Below are 16543 nucleotides of genomic sequence, written 5' to 3' on the forward strand. Positions count from 1 at the left end.
CTCCCTCTTTCCCTCCCTCCCTCCCTCCTTCTCTCCCTCCCTCCCTCCTTCTCTTCCTCCCTCCTCCCTCCCTCCCTCCTTCTCTTCCTCCCTCCTTCTCTTCCTCCCTCCTTCTCTTCCTCCCTCCCTCCTTCTCTCCCTCCCTCCTCCCTCCCTCCTCCTTTTCGCGTGGCACTGGGGATCAGCCTGGGCCTCCCCATGCTAGGTAAGTGCTCTACCACAGAGCGGCACCCCCAGCTCTTGCAATTCAATTTCCCGTCTCTGATGATAACGCGAAGGCACACGAGCCGCAGCGTGGTCTCTGCCTTCTTTCTTTATCTTTGATTTCCCCCCTTCTTAATGTTCATCTGGAATCCCCATCACGATCACAAGCCCACGAAGGCAATTGTCTTTTTTCTTTCTAGCTGGTGCCTTCCAAACCCAACAAAGCTCTTGGGCACCAGTGCACGCCGAGAGGGGTTGTGGGTATTCCCGAAGGTAAGATTTGAGGACATTGGTATGGAAGAATGTGGGCTCTAGCTGGGCATGGTGGCCAGGCTCCTAATCCCAGTCCTTGGGAGGCCGCAAAGGAGGGTCATGGGTTTGAGGACCGCCTCAGCAACTGTAACAAGACTCTGAGCAACCTAGTGAGAGCCTGTTTCAAAACAGAAAAATGCCAGGCGTGGTGGTGCACGCTTGTAATCCCCGCGCTTGGGAGGCGGAGACCGGAGGATCATACAAGTTTGAAGCTAGCCACGCTGGCTTAAGAGACCCTGTTTCCAAATAAAAATATAAAATAGGTCTGGGAGTGGAGCCCGGAGGTAGAAGGGCTTCCAGGAACCTCAGTACCACAAAAACAAAAACAAAAACAACAATAAAAAAACACAAAAAATAAGGGCTGGGGATGTAGCTCCGTGGTAGTGTGTCTGTCTATCATATATGAGGCCCTGGGTTCAATCCCCAGCACTATAAACAATCAAACAAAATACAAAAAAAAAAAAAAAAAGAAAGCGCCAAACGTACTTGGGAGGCTGAGACAGAAGGATCACATCTTTGCTGCCAGCCTCAGCTACTTAGTGAGGCGCTCCACAACTTAGACCCTGTTTCAAACTAAAAAATTAAAATAGGGCTGGAAGTGAAGCTTGGCAGTAGAACCCAGCAGCTCCTGGGTTCAATCTGCGGCATTACACACACACACACACACACACACACACACACACACACACGCACAGAATGGGGGTGGCACGCTCTAAAAGTTATCCGTTGCCCTAGCAACCACACTGGGAGCTGCACTGTTCTGCAAGGGAGGCTGAGCCGGGCCGGTGGTACTGTCTGGTGTGGTGTGGAAGCGGCCATCCCCGCCCTCCACGGCACCTGCTCAGCCTCTGATACCGCAGCAGCGCCTCCCCGCCACCTGTCTGAGCCGCCACAGTATAATGGGGCAGGGTGTTGCAAGAGGAAGTCTGATTTAAATAAGACCCTGGCAGAGACTGTGTGTGTGTGTGTGTGTGTGTGTGTGTGTGTGTGTGTGTGTGTGAACAGCGCCTTTTCGTACCTGTTAATGAAGCCTCATCAGAAGCAGCGAGAGCCTGTGGGGGCCTGGAAGCTCCGGCCGGCCCTGGCGCTCCCTGCCCAAGGGTGATTAGCTGAGTGATTGGCAGCAGAGATCACGAGCAAGCCAACAGAGGTGTGCAGACAGGCGTAGCCTCCGTCTGCGGGATGCCGGCCAGGGGCCCCCTCTGCTCTTCCCTCCTTCCATGGGCATGGCTCTTTGAACCCAGAGGCACCCCTTTTTGATGGCTGACCTTTGCCGGGCCCTCGGGCTGTGTTTAGCTGTGGGATTTAGCTCTTATCTGGGGAGCAATTGCTAGAAACAAGAAAGAAATAAAGCAAAAGAAAGGGACCTCAGGGAGCGGTGCATCCAAAGGCCAAGACTGTCGTCTTCTGGCCTGCTCATGGATGCAGATGGTGCAGTTATGGGCCGCCTACGGTGTACGGTGATGGAGGACGGGGAAATGGATTTCTGGCTGAAATATAGCATTGGGGTGCCTGGCTGCTTCTGTGCCTCAGACAACAAACTGAATTATGCAAAGGCGTTGTGCAAACTGGAAAAAGCTGCTCTGCCGCTGTGACTTGTTAATACAATTCCTTTGACCCTGCAGGACGAAAAGAGAAATCAAAGGAGTGATTCTAGCTGAGAGACCTCATTTCTTGCTTTGTGTCTGTGTGTCCTCTCTCTCTCTCTCCCTCTCTCTCTCTCTCTCTCTCTCTCTCTCTCTTTGGGTGGTGGCAGTGATAGAATCCAGGGTCTACCTCTGAGCTCCACCCCCAGGCCTGTTTTATTTTTCTTTTGAAGCAGAGTCTCACCAAATTGCCGAGAGCCTTGCTAAGTTGCTGAGGCTGGCCTTGAACCTGTGATCCTCCTGTCTTAGCCTTCCAAATACTGGGATGACATGCGTGTACTACCATGCCTGGCTTACTTTAAAATGGTTTTTTTTTTTTTTGCAGTACTATGGATTGAACCCAGGGGCATTCTACTTCTGAGTTATACCTCCAGTTCCATTTTTTATTCTTTATTTTGAAACAGGGCCTAAGTAGCTGAGGCTGGTCTCGAACTTGGGATCCTCCTGTCTCAGCCTCCCAAGTACTGGGATTACAAGCGTGGACCACCATGCCCAGCTCTCTCGTAAGCTTTCTGAGTAACAAATAAGGTTTCTTTGCTTTGGGTCAGCCTGGGCTATCTGGAACCTGGGGTATGAGGTCTTTCCCTTGACTCATCTTGTGTGCATACACTTGTCTGGATTAGCAGCTGCCGAGGACAGAGACTCAGACCTGTTGGTCTAATTCTGTGTGGCAGACTGATAAACATGAGGGGAGAATTAAGAAATTAAAGTTGGGCTTTTTATTCGATTTCGTTTTTAGCCTGTGTGGTTTTAGAGATACTGAGAGCTATGGTGGGACACAGGTGGTGGTTTCAATTTTAATCAGAAGTCAGGAGAGTCCTGCTTGGGTAGGTGACAGATGCGTGAACTATATTTAACTGAACGGAGTCCTGAGAGAGCTGGGGAGAAGGTCCTGGGAGAGAATTCAGTGGCTGCAAGTGGGGTGTGTAACTGCGACCTAATGAGTCCCCACAGGCTAAACCTCTCTCTCTCCCTCTCCTCTCCTCTCCTCTCCTCCCCTCTCCCTCTCTCTCTCTCTCTCTCTCCCTCTCCCTCCCCCTTCCGCCCCCCGCTGTACTAGGGATGGAGTCCAGGGCATTCTACCTCTAAGTTACACCCACAGCCCTATTTTTTATTCTTTATTTTTGAAACAGGGTGTCACTGAGTTGCAGAGGGCCTCACTAAGTAGCTGAGGCTGCCTGTGAACTGCGATCCTCCTGTCTCAGCCTCCCGAATGCTGGGATTACAAGCGTGCGCCACCACACGCCCGGGCTTTCTCTCTCTCTTTCTCTTTCTGTTTGTGTTACTGGGGATGGAACCTAGGGGCATTCTACCTCTGGGCTACACCCTCAGCCCTATTTTATGTTGATTTTGAAACAGGATCTTGCTAGGTAGATGAGAGTCCTACTGCTTGCTGAGGCTGGCTTCAAACCCGCCATACTCCTGTCTCAGCCTCCCAAGTACAGGGATTACAAGCGTGCGCCACCAAGCCTGGCTGGATGTTCTATTCAGATTTACAAAGAAGTGTTGTGCCAGCAGCAGGTGAAGTGTGTTTGCACATCAGGTGCCTGCGGAGGACACTAGAGAGGCCCGAGTGCTTGTGATGCCTGTAATTACGATACCTGCGGCAGGGCACCACGCCAATTCCTTTTCCAGCAAGTTTCTTGTCCCAAATCGTGGCCAGCTTGGATACCAGGAGCACAGCTTTTGCCCAGGGGCCATTCGGATACTGATAAACCCAAGAACAGTTGACTCTTGAATGATGAGATAGGTCACACATTTAAAGACCTTCTGAGCCGGGCGTGGCGGCGCACGCTTGTCACCCCAGCATTCTGGAGGCTGAGACTGGAGGATCTCGGTTCGCAGACAGCCTCAGCTACTTAGTGAGGCCCTCTGCAACTCAGTGAGACCCTGTTTCAAGATAAAGAATAAAAAATAGGGCTGGGAGTATAGCTCAGAGGTAGAATGCCCCTGGGTACCATCCCCAGTATGGAATGAATATATATAAATAAATGGTCTTCGGGAATGGCTCCCGGGCTGGGGGTATAGCTCAGTGATAGAGTATAGGCTTGGCCCTAGTTTCAATCCCAAACACACACACACACACACACACACACACACACACACACACACACACACACACGCCCTGAGCAAAGGCCCAGCAGATCAAATGCTCTCTGTGCCCACGACGGTGAGTTCACCCGGCGGCTGCGGCTGCACACAAGTCATTTATTTGGAGGGGCAGGGAGAGCTCAAGCTAGACTACTTCAAGGAAAGCGGGGCCTCTCGGCTCCTGGCGGGGCCCAGGCTGCATCTTCTTCGAGGCACAAGGAAGTTCCTCCATTAGCTGAAAAGAGTCAGAAGGAGGAAATCAGAATGAGGAAAAAATCAGAACCTCGGGCAAGCTCTCAGGAGAGGCAGGTGTCCCATGGGAAACAATTGGGGACGGGTCCTGCTCCGCTGTGTGACCTTGGGCTTAATCCCTCTGAGATGGTTTCCAGTCTGTGCAGCGTGATAATGGCGTAAGGCTAGAGTGGAGCTGGGGTGGTGTTGGGGGGACGAGGGTGACCTGGATGAGCGGCTCTTGGAGTGGACCTGGCCACGCCCACCAACGCCACGCCCCCTGCCGTGTTTGTTCAAATGACTCCTGTGTTTTTACTCCAATGTACATAGGCCTCTGAAGCAACTGGCGTTGTTAGGAACATCTGGGTTTGATCACCAAGGGAAAGCGAGCCAAGCCAGAGACAGAAGGGAGCTGGGTGGCATGTTTTCCATTTGAAAGAAGGGAGGGCTTAGGTGCTTAGGTGTGTGCTTTCCTTCCCAAAAAAGGGGTGCTACACTCAGGGTGTGCGCGGGGACACTCGGGCTGGGCTCTCGGTTCTGCGGCCCCGTCCCCGTGTGTGATGGGCACAAATCCTATGGCATTCTCTCTTGAATCATGAGGGCCTGGACTATATGGCCCCTACGTGGTCTCTGAGAGTTACTCCCCTATCCCTCACTCAATATACGCAGAATTGTGATTTTTTAAGAAAAGGCAAGGGCAGGGCGTGGCGGCACACATTTGTAATCCCAATACTTGGGAGGCTAAGGCAGGAGGATCCAGGTTCAAGGCCAGCCTCAGCAATTCAGAGAGACCTGCAGCAACTTAGTAAGATCCTGCTTTAAAAAAAAAAAAGCCGGGCGTGGTGGCACACGCTAGTAATCCCAGCATTCGGGAGGCTGAAACCTGAGGATACCCCTTAGCAGACAGCCTCAGCTACTTAGTGAGGCCCTCTGCAACTCAGTGAGACCGGGTTTCAAAACAAAGAATAAAAAATAGGGTAGTGGCTGTAGCTCGGAGGTCGAATGCCCCTGGGCTCCATCCCCAGACCCGCAAAAAAAAAAAAAAAAAAAAAAAAAAAAAAAAGAAAGGGCTGGGGCGGGGAGAGTAGCTCGGAGGTAGAATACTCCTAAACTCAATCCCCTTTACCAAACAAGAAATAAGGAAATAGAGGCATGAGTTTCTGGAAAGAGTCTGTAATGGGATTAAGCCACAAAGGCTGACATATATGCTTTTCGAGTCCCAATGTATTAAAAAAAATGCTGCCGGGCATGGAGGTGCACACTTGTAACCTCAATATTCGGGAGGCTGAGGCAGGAGGATCGCGGTTTGAGCACAGCCGCAGCTACTTAGTGAGACCCTGTTTCAAAATAAAGAATAAACCGGGCGTGGTGGCGCACACTTGTAATCCCAGGGCTTGGGAGGCGGAGACAGGAGGATCGCGCAGGTTCAAAGCCAGCGGTGCTGGCTTAGGAGACCCTGTTTCCAAATAAAAATATAAAAAAATAGGTGCCTGGGAGTGTAGCCCGGAGGTAGAAGGGTTTCCAGGAACCCCAGTACCACCAAAAATAAATAAATAAATAAATAAATAAATAAATAAACAAATACATAAATAAATAAAATAAAATAAAAAATAGGGCTGGGGTATAGCTTGGAGGTAGAATCTCCTGGGTTTCATCCCCACTACAGAAGAAGGAGAAGGAGAAGGAGGAGAAGAGACAACTGCGTGTGTTCATAGATCAGCGTACTTATGTGCGTGCGTGCGTGCGTGCGTGCGTGCGTGCGTCTCATGGCAGTCTGTGGACAGCCAGCGCACTCTCCATCTCCAGCCCCTTTTCTGCTTCCACCATAAAGTCTGGAGTAACCACCAAAATGCCTTCTCAGGGTCTCTTGCTCCAGCTGTAAGAGCAAAGGCCCCCTGGAGCCTTCTCAAGACATTTTCCTTCCCTGATGATGAGAGGACGGAGCCTTTCTGCTGCTGCCCCAGCCCCACCGCTTTTGGCCACAAGTAAGGATGTGTTGTCCGAGCCGGACAGGCATTTGGCAATCAGGGGGTGACAAAGATGACGACAAAAAGACAAGAATCTCATGCAGCGATGAGAAGAGCTCGGGTTCCTAAGGAAATCTTTTTTTTTTTTTTTTCCCCTGGCACTGGGGATGGAACCCAGGTACATTCTCCCATTGAGCTACACCCTCAGCCCTATTTTTTATTCTTTATTGTGAAACAAGGTCACACTGCTGGCCTTGAACCTGTGACCCTCCCGTCCCAGCCTCCCAAATGCCGGGATTACAAGCGTGCACCACCGCGCCTGATCCCTAAGGAAATCTTTGAGCAGCCTCGCTCACCTGAATCCAACACTATGACATAAATATGGCTCCTGCTCTAGCGATTGAAAAGTGCCATCCAGAATCGAGCAGGAGAGGGCTCACTCAAGAAACCAGGAGCCTGGGGCCCCGCCGCATTTTGAAAAATACCCAGAGGTTTTGCCTGAAAATCGTTAGGAACTCTGGTTTCCGGCCCCATTACTGAGGTCCGATTGCGTGTAGCTGAAGCAGCTACTATGCGTGTCCTACGTGTGTGTGTGTGTGTGTGTGTGAGTGTGTATACAAATATACACAGCCAGGCACGGTGATGCCCGTCTGTAATCCCCGTACTTTGGAGGCTGAGACAGGAGGATCACAGGTTCTAGGAAAGTCTCTGCAAGTAGTGAGGCTCTCATTAACCTAGAGAGACCCTGTTTCAAAATAAAAATAAAATAGGACTGGGGGTGGAGCTCGGAGGTAGAATGCCCCTGGGTTCAATCCCCAGTACCACACACACAGACACACACACACGAACATGTACATCTAGCCATCCATGTATACACACATATGTATATCTAATATGTACATATACAGCTATATATAGACATAGATGCAGATGTGAACCTAGATATTATTCATGAATAGAAAAATCCTGGAAGAACGGCGAGGCTGTGGAATTGGGTGTGTTGGGAGGGAGGGAGGGAGAACAGAGGAAGCTTGGTAGTAATTTCTCCTTTTTGTGTAACATTGGGGATCAAACTCAGGAGGTGCTTTACTGCTGAGCCACACACCAGCCATTATATTATTGTTGTTGTTGTTGTTGTTGTTGTTATTATTATTATTATTATTATTATTATTATTATTATTATTATTACAGTACCAGGGATACAGCCCAGGGGCATTTTACCTCCGAGCTACATCCTCAGTCCTATTTTTTATTATTTTTATTTTTGTTTTTTAATTTTTAATTTTTTGCAGGTCTGGGGATGTAATGTAGGGGCATTCAACCTCCGAGCTACACCCCCTGCCCTGTTTTTTATTCTTTATTTTGAAACAGGGTCTCACTGAGTTGCAGAGGGCTTCACTAAGAAGCTGAGGCTGTCCGTGAACCGCGATCCTCCAGTCTCAGCCTCCCGAATGCTGGGATGACAAGCGTGCGCCACCACACCTGGCTTCAGTCCTGTTTTTTAGTCTATTTATTTATTTATTTATTTATTTATTTATTTATTTATTTATTTATTTATTTGAAACAGAGTCTTACTGAGTTGCAAAGGGCCTAAGTAGCTGAGGCTGTCCACAAACTGTGATCCTCCACCTTCCAAATTCTGGGATTACAGTGTGTGCCACCATGCCCGGCTATTATTGTTATTATTATTAATTTATTTTTTGTGGTATTTGGGATTGAAACCAGGGGTTAACTCTGAACTACACTCCAAGCCCATTTATTTATTTATTTATTTATTTGTTTATTTTTTGCAATACTGGGGATTAAACCCAGGTGTATTCTACTTTTGAATTACGCCCCCAGTCTTTTTATTTATTTATTTATTTATTTATTTATTTATTTATTTATTTATGGTACTGGGGTTGGAACCCGGGGCATTCTACCTCCAAGCTACACCTCCAGCCCTATTTTTTATTCTTTATTTTGACATAGGGTCTCACTGAGTTGCAAAGGGCCTAAGTAGCTGAGGCTGTCTGGGAACCTGCAATCCTCCTGTCTCAGCCTCCCAAATGCTGGGATTACAAGCGTGCGCCAGGATGCCCGGCTTTACTCTTTATTTGGAAACAGAGTCTCACTAAGTTGCTGAGGCTGGCCGGGAGCCTGCGATCCTCCTGTCTCAGCCTCCCAAGTATTGGGATTACAGGCATGCCCTGGGACTTTGACGGCGGCGAGTGTGACTGCTCTGGCCAGGGCGCAGACGCACCTGCCCTCGGCTCGGTCCAGCAGGTCCAGGCAGGCCGTCAGGTCCTGGCTCAGCTGTTCCTTGCGCACCAGCAGGTGTGCGCGCTCCCGCTGCTGCTCCTCGGCCTCGGCGCGGACCTCCCGCAGCTCGGCCTCCAGCCTGGCCACCACGGCGCCCAGGTTCTGCAGCTCCATGTCATGCCAGTGCTTGGCGTCCTGCACCGAGTTCTCCAGGCCGCGTTTCTGCAAAACAGCAACCGGTCCAAACCCAGGGCACGGGAGACAGTGACCTTATCGGTTAGGGGCGCTGATGAGAGTCAGTTTTATGGGGCTCCGTGGAAAAATAAGGAATCTTCCTCAGGGGGTTGGCTTTGGTTAAGTCTGATTCAATGATTTTTTTTATAATTTTTTTTTGGGTGGTACTAGGGCATTCTATCTCCCAGCTACACCCCCAGCCCTATTTTTTATTCTTTATTTTGAAGCAGGGTCTCACTGAGTTGCAAAGAGCCTCACTGAGTAGTAGCTGAGGCTGTCCTCGAACCTCCCAAATGCTGGGATTACAAGCACGTGCCACCACACCCAGCTTTTTTTTTTTTTTTAACTAGGGAATTGAATTTCTGAGCAACATAATACACCCCCAGCCCATTTATTTATTTATTTATTTATTTATTTGGTACTTGGGTGGAACCCAGGGGCTTCTCTACTCCAGGCTATACTCCCAGACCTATTTATACATTATTTGGAAACATGGTCTCACTAAATTGCTGAGAGCCTCACTAAGTAACTGAGGCTGGCTTCGAACCTGTGCCATCCTCCTGTCTCAGCCTCCCAAGCACTGGGATTACAAGCTTGCGCCACCACCTACGGCTTTATTTATTTATTTTTATTGTGAAACAGGGTCTTGCTAAGTTATTTTTATTTTTATTTTTATTTTGTGGCACTGGGGATTGAACTTAGGGGCATTCTACCTCTGAGATACACCTCCAGCCCCATTTGTTATTTTTTATTTATTTTATTTTTATTTTTGTGGTACTTGGGATTGAACCCAGGAGCATTCTACCTCCTGCTATACCCCCCAGTCTGATTTTTTATTATTTTTTATTTTGAAACAGGGTATCACAGCTGGGCGTGGTAGCTCACGCTTGCAATCCCAGTATTTGGGAGGCTGAGGCAGAAGGATCACGGTTCAAGGACAACCTCAGCTACATAGTGAGGCCCTTTGCAACTCAGTGAGACCCTGTTTCAAAATAAAGAATAAAAAGTAGGGCTAGGGGTGTCGCTGCGAGGTAGAATCCCCCTAGGTTTCATCCCCAGTACCGCAAAAAACCCACAAAAACCAACAACAAAAACCAGGGTCTCACTCAGTTGCAGAGCGCCTCACTAAGTAGGCGAAGCTGGCCACGAACATGCGATTCTCCTGTTTTCGCCTCCCACGTATTGGGATTACAGGCGTGCACCACCACGCCTGACAGTCCTTTTTATTTTTATATATTTTTTAAAATTTTGAGACAGAGTCTCACTAAGATGTGGAAAATCTCACTGAGTTGTTAAGACTAGCCTTGAATCTGTGATCTTCCTGTCTCAGCCTCCTCAAGTACTGGGATTCTAGGAGTGCACGCTACCAGGCCTGGCTGATTTTCTTTTTTAATGGTGGGAAGGATGGAGGAAGAAAGAAAATGAAGTGGAGAGAGAGAGAGAGAGAGAGAGAGAGAGAGAGAGAGAAGAGAAGAGAAGAGAAGAGAAGAGAAGAGAAGAGAAGAGAAAGCCGGGCGTGGGTGGCGCACGCCTGGAATCCTAGTACTTGGGAGGCTGAGATCGCAGTCGCAGCCAGCCTCAGCTACTTAGTGAGGCCCTCTGCAACTTAGTGAGACTCTGTTTCAAATAAAGAATAAAAAATAGGGCTGGGGTGTAACTCGGAGGCAGAATGTACCTGGGTTCCATCCCCAGACCCACAAGGAGAAAGAGAGAGGGGAAAGGGGTGGAGAGTTTAGTTTGCAGGTGTTTCTTCAAGACCCCTCCTCCCAGAACCCTCCCCCCAAGCTTAGGCTAAATGCTGTCCCAGCACTCTTTCCCGGGTCACTGAAGCTGGAATGGCTTCTCTGACTTACACATGCAACATTTTGTCTTTAGCTGTTCAGCAGCGTGTGTGTGTGTGCGTGCGTGTGTGTGTGTGTGTGTGTGTGTGTGTGTATCTGTGTGCGTGTGTGTGCTTTTTTTGATGTGCGGTACTAGGGATGGAACCCAGGGGAATTCTACCTCCGAGTTATACCCCCAGCCCTTTTTACTTTTACTTTGAAACAAGGTCTCACTAAGTTGCTAAAGCTGGCCTCGAACCTGCGATACTCCTGTCTCAGCCTCCTAACTACTGGGATGATAGATATTCCCTCACCACACCCTGCTTCTCTGGGTTTTTAATATAATACGGAAAATATACAAACAAATATTTTCTAAATTGAATTGAGTCAAAGCTGATAAAGCCACCTTTGTACCTGACCTCCAGGAGAGATTTTTCATATCCTTTGGACCACTATGGACAGAATAGAAGATTCCAGGTCATGGCACCAATTTTTTTTTTTTTTTTTTTTTTTTTTTTGCAGTACTGGGAATGGAACCCAGGGGCATTCTACCTCCGAGCTACACCCACAGTCCTATTTTTTTTTTTTTTTTTTTTTTTTGGTGTCTGGGGATGGAACCCAAGGGCATTTGACCTCTGAGCTATACCGCCTGACCTATTTTTTATTCTTTATTTTGAAACAGGGTCTCACTAAGTTACGGAGTGCCTCACTAAGTAGCTGAGGCTGTCCACAAACCTTGATCCTCTTGTCTCAGCCTCCCGAATGCTGGGATTACTGTTTCCAAGTCCCTGAGGGATCATGGTCTTGTATTTGCATATAACCTATATAGTCTTCCAATAGGTCTCTTTAAACCCTCCTTAGATTTCTTAGACAACTGCAGTGTAAATATCATCTCAATAGCTGTATTACTTAGGAAATAACAGAAACCCAAAGCGGTACCTGCCCAGTACAGATGCATTCCTCCTCAACCTGTTTGTTTGTTTGTTTTGGTGGTACTGGGGATGGAACCCTTCTACCTCCGAGCTACACTCCCAGACCTATTTTATATTTTACTTGGAAACAGGGTCTTTTAAGCCAGAGAAGCTGGCTTTAAACCTGTGCAATCCTCCTGTCTCCGCTGCCCAAGTGTAGGGATTACAAGCATGTGCCACCACGCCTGGCTGTTTTTTTTTTTAACAAATATTTTCAATACTTATGTAGAGCTGTGGCTACAGAGGGCTGGCTGCCATGGCTTTATAATAATTAATAAGCCGGGCGTGGTGGTGCACGCTTGTAATCCCAGCATTCGGGAGGTGGAGACCCGATGATCGCAGTTCCCAGACAGCCTCAGCTACTTAGTGAGGCCCTTTGCAACTCAGTGAGACCATGTTTCGAAATAAAGAATAAAAAATAATAATTGATCACTGCAAAAGTTGGTCATGGGTGGCATACGCCTGCAATTCCAGTACCTGGGGGGGGGGTGGGCAGAGACAAGAAGATTGCAGGTTTGAGGCCAGCCTCTACAGATCAGCGAGACCCTTGGCAACTTAGTGAGACCCTGTTGCAAAATAAAAAAAATAAAAAGGGCTGAGGGTATAGCTTGGAGGCAGAATGCCCCGGGGTTTAATCCCCGGTACTGTACATACACACGCACATACACAAAAGTCTATTCTGGGAGATGGGATTCCTTTGCAAAGTAAGACCCGTAGGACCAGAATTTGACAGTCAGGAGTTAAAATCAATGCGAGAAATGCCAGGGCTCTCCTTGGCCACTCACCAGCGCCCGTAAGGATTCCGTCTCTGCCTGCAGGCTCTGGACGTGGCACAGAGTGTTGTGAACCTCCACCCTGAGGGCTGCGGCCAGCTTCTCCTCCTGGGTCTGGGGCACGCAGGCCACCTCTGTGTTTTGCTGTGGAGAGGCAGGGCCCAGGGTGAGGAGGAATGCGAAAAACACCTGGATCCATCCTTCCATCTCAGCCTCTCTTCTGTCCACCCGCGGGCCAGAGGAAACAGATGGTCACACTGACTTTTTGAGACGGGCATGGTGGTGTCTGCCTGTAATCCCAGTGGTTGAGAGGCTGAGACAGGAGGATTGCAGGTCTGAGCCTAGCCTCTGCAACTTAGTGAGACCCTGTTTCCAAATAAAATAGGGCCCGGTGGGTAGCTTAGAGGCAGAATGCCCCTGGATTCAATCCCTACAACCCCCTAAAAAAGGTCCTTTTCTTCTTCTCCTCCTTCTCCTTCTCCTCCTTCTCTCTTCTTGGTATCGCGGAATGAACCCAGGAACATTCTACCGCCAAGCCACACCCCCAGCCCTATTTTATTCTTCATTTTAAAACAGGGTTTTGCTAAATTGATGAGAGCCTCACTAAATTGCCGAGGCTGGCTTGGAACCTGCGATCTTCCTGCCTCAGCCTCTCAAGTACTGGGATTACAGGTGTGTGCCAGCGTGCTCGGCCCATATGACTATATTGATAAATAAATACATAACGCCCCTCTCTTTTAGGAGTTTTCCTGTGTCAGTCTATAGAGACTGACGGCATTCTCTTCCATGGCTACAGAGAGCCACCTGGTTTGGAAGCACTATAATTTATTTAGAAGTCCCTACTGGCAGATATTTAGGTTGTTCCCAGATTTTCCCTACTACAAAAAACAGTGCAAAGAATTACCTTACACCCCTCATCTTACACCCAAAGTCAAGCCTCTAAGTGATAATTCCTCTTGCACAACTGCTAATTTATTTATTTTATTTATTTATTTTTTTGTAGTACTGGGATGGAAGCCAGGGGCATTCTACTCGGAGCTACACCCCCTGCCCTATTTTTTATTCTTTATTTTGAAACAGGGTCTCACTGAGTTGCGCAGGGCCTCACTAAGTAGCTGAGGCCGTCCGCGAACCTCGATCCTCCTGTCTCAGCCTCCCGAATGCTGGGATTATAGGTGAGCCCGACTGCAACTGCTGATTTACAAGGGTAAATCGGGCGTGGTTGCGCAGCTTGTAATCCTGTGCTGCTAACAGCTTTCAATTCATATTCTTGTTTAATCTTTACAACCCTAGGAAGTGAATGTTGTGTTTAGTTTAGTGGTTTTGGTGCCAGGATTAAACTCAGGAGGGCTCTACCCTGAGCCACGCCCTCAGCCCTTGTATTTTTATTTTTTGTGGTACTGAGGATTGAACCCAGGGACATTCCACCTCCATGCTACATCCCTAGCTCTGTTTTATTTTTTATTTTGAAACAGAGTCTCACTAAGCTGCAGAGGGCCCCACTAAGAAGCTGAGGCTGGCTGTGAACCTGCGATCCTCCTCTATCAACCTCCCAAGTACTGAGATTACAAGTGTTTGCCACCATACCTATCTTGTATTTTTTTATTTTGAGACACAGTCTTGCTAAGTTGCCCAAGCTGGCCTCAAACTTGCCATCCTCCTACCTCGGCCTCCAGAATTGCGGAGATTAGAGACATCTAAGCCCACCCGGCTTAAACTGAGGCACAGAGAGATTGAATGTTCAAGGTCGTAGAGCCAAGAGGGACTGAACCAGAATGTAGGTCCAGCAGCAGACGTGTGCTGTGCCTTTATCCTGTTCAATGCTCCCGCCTGGTCCCTCTGCTGAAGGCCTTCCAAGATGGCAGCACCTGCCCTTAACTAGGTAGACCACTCCGTTCACACATATTAAAGCAGTGGCCCAGCATCGCGGTGCACTCCTGTTGTCCCAGTACCTGGGAGGCTGAGATGGGAGGATCACAGGTTCGCAGCCAGCCTCAGCTACTTAGTGAGGCCCTCGGCGCTTAGTGAGACCCTGTTTCAAAAATAAAGAATGAAGCCGGGCGTGGTGGCTCACACTTGTAATTCCCAGCATTCGGGAGGCTGAGACAGGAGGATCGTGGTTTGCAGCTAGCCTCAGGTACTTAGTGAGGCCCTTTGCAACTCAGTGAGACCCTGTTTCAAAATAAAGAATAAAAAATAGGGCAGAAGGTATAGCTTGGTGATCGAATGCCCCTGAGTTCCATCCCCAGAGCTTAAAAAAAAAAAAAGAAGCCGGGCGTGGTGGCGCACGCTTGTAATCCCCGCGCTTGGGAGGCAGAGACAGGAGGATCGTGTAGGTTCGAAGCCAGCCACGTGCACTGACTTAGGAGACCCTGTTTCCAAATATAAATGTAAAAATAGGTGTGGGAGTGTAGCCCGGAGGTAGAAGGGTTTCCAGGAACCCCAGTACCACCAAAAAAAAAAAAAAAAAAAAAAAGAAAAGATATTTCAGTTGTCTGGACCAACCTGATTATCCAATCACCAAACCATGCAACTTCAGAAGCTCAAAGCCTGGATCCCCCAGGTCCCTGACATCCTGAACTCCAAGGCTAGAGAGAGCTTGGCCACTGCACTGCGCCAGCCAAGACCATTTTGGAAGCCTTGAATGGTGAAAACCCACAGCAGCTACAGAGAAGCTGTAGCAGGCGTTGATGGCACCCACCTTCGTCCCTCCCTTCGGCCTTCATAGCTTGGACTGTCTCCCACCTCCACTTTCTGCGTCTCTACCCAAGAGCTTTCCCTGAAGCATTTGAAAGGTCATCCTCTAGCCGATGGCGGCGATGGCCGAAGGCTGATAGGAGGTGGTACCAACACAGGCTCCCTCGCCCATCTCCCTCCTCCATATCATTTCCCAGGATTCCCCTGGCCTCTCACCTCTGTCTGTAGCTTCTTTTCTAAGGCACTTTTCTTTGTTGGCCCCCATCTCTGCTTCTATTTTACAGGGTGTTTTGTTGGTCTTTTCTCTGCCTACCCACCCACCTACCGCCTTCCAAATAAACCATGTTCACGCCAATATTTGTCCCCCAGATCTGCTGCTGGGGGAATCAAAACTAAGACATAAATTAATCACGTTAATTAATTTTCAGCCTCCTTGGGCAGGAAGGTAATTAAGTGCCTGTTTGTGCTCTCTGTAAGAAAGCTTTTAAAGGCAGTGTGTGTGCTAAGCCATTTCACTTGGCTGCCAAGAAGCCGACCGGAGATGCTCCGGACGGGCAAATGTCAGCCCTCGAGGGCTCGGCCGCAACTGACAAAACTATTTACTGGAGGAATCCTGGCTGTCAGTTCTCATTTCTGCTGATGACCAGAGGAATTCACTTCTTCTGCAAATATTTTCTGAGCTCCGCCTCTCTGCAAGAGGCCCGGGCAGCGCCGGCAGAACCAAAACAAGTCCTGTCTATTTCCTCTGATGTAGTTTTCAGATTACTCTATTAAAACCACACTCATGGATCTGCTGGAATTCATGTCTGAGTTACTGTCGGACTAGTGACGATTCTCAAAGGCTAGAGGGGGAAGAGGAACACCAGTGTCTTGTCTTTTTCCTAGTAGACAGGATTTCTTTTCCTTTCCTTTTTTTCTCTTCTCTTCTTTCTCTTTCTAAGAGAGTCTGTCTCTCTTCTCTGGTACAGGGGATTAAACCCAGCAGCATTCTACTTCTGGATGACACTCCCAACCCTTTTTACTTTTTACTTTGAAACACGTCTCACTAAGTTGCTGGCCTTGAACCTGCGATCCTCCTGTCTCAGCTTCCCAACTCCTGGGATTACAGGTGTGCGCCACCACAACTGGTTCTCATTTCAATTTTTTATTTTTTGGTACTGGGGATTGAACCAAGGCATTTACCTCCAAGCCACATTCCCAGCCCTATTTTTTATTCTTTATCTTGAAACAGGGTCTCAAAGTCTCAAAGGGCCTCACTAAGTAGCCAAGGCTGCTGCAAACCTGTGCTCCTCCTGTCTCAGCCTCCCAAGCACTGGGATTACAAGCATGCGCCACCACACTCAGTTTATTTATTTA

At 48.6% G+C, this 16543-nt stretch overlaps 1 protein-coding gene across 1 annotated transcript in view; it reads right to left on the bottom strand.

The window, feature by feature from the left end:
* Window positions 1-2062: 2062 nt before the first annotated feature.
* The window catches only part of BFSP2 (beaded filament structural protein 2), a gene marked incomplete at both ends in the record, with an annotated part of 40199 nt that continues 25718 nt past the window's right edge, over window positions 2063-16543 (bottom strand). Inside the window, 4 exons of the mRNA XM_080696615.1 lie at window positions 2063-2135; window positions 3764-3895; window positions 8694-8914; window positions 12503-12634. Of these exons, the coding sequence (XP_080552741.1) occupies window positions 2063-2135; window positions 3764-3895; window positions 8694-8914; window positions 12503-12634 (558 nt within the window). The remainder of the gene's footprint in view (window positions 2136-3763; window positions 3896-8693; window positions 8915-12502; window positions 12635-16543) is intronic.

This window comes from Muscardinus avellanarius (genome assembly GCF_963383645.1).
Source record: "Muscardinus avellanarius genome assembly, chromosome: 5".
NCBI classification, from domain to species: Eukaryota; Metazoa; Chordata; class Mammalia; order Rodentia; family Gliridae; genus Muscardinus; species Muscardinus avellanarius.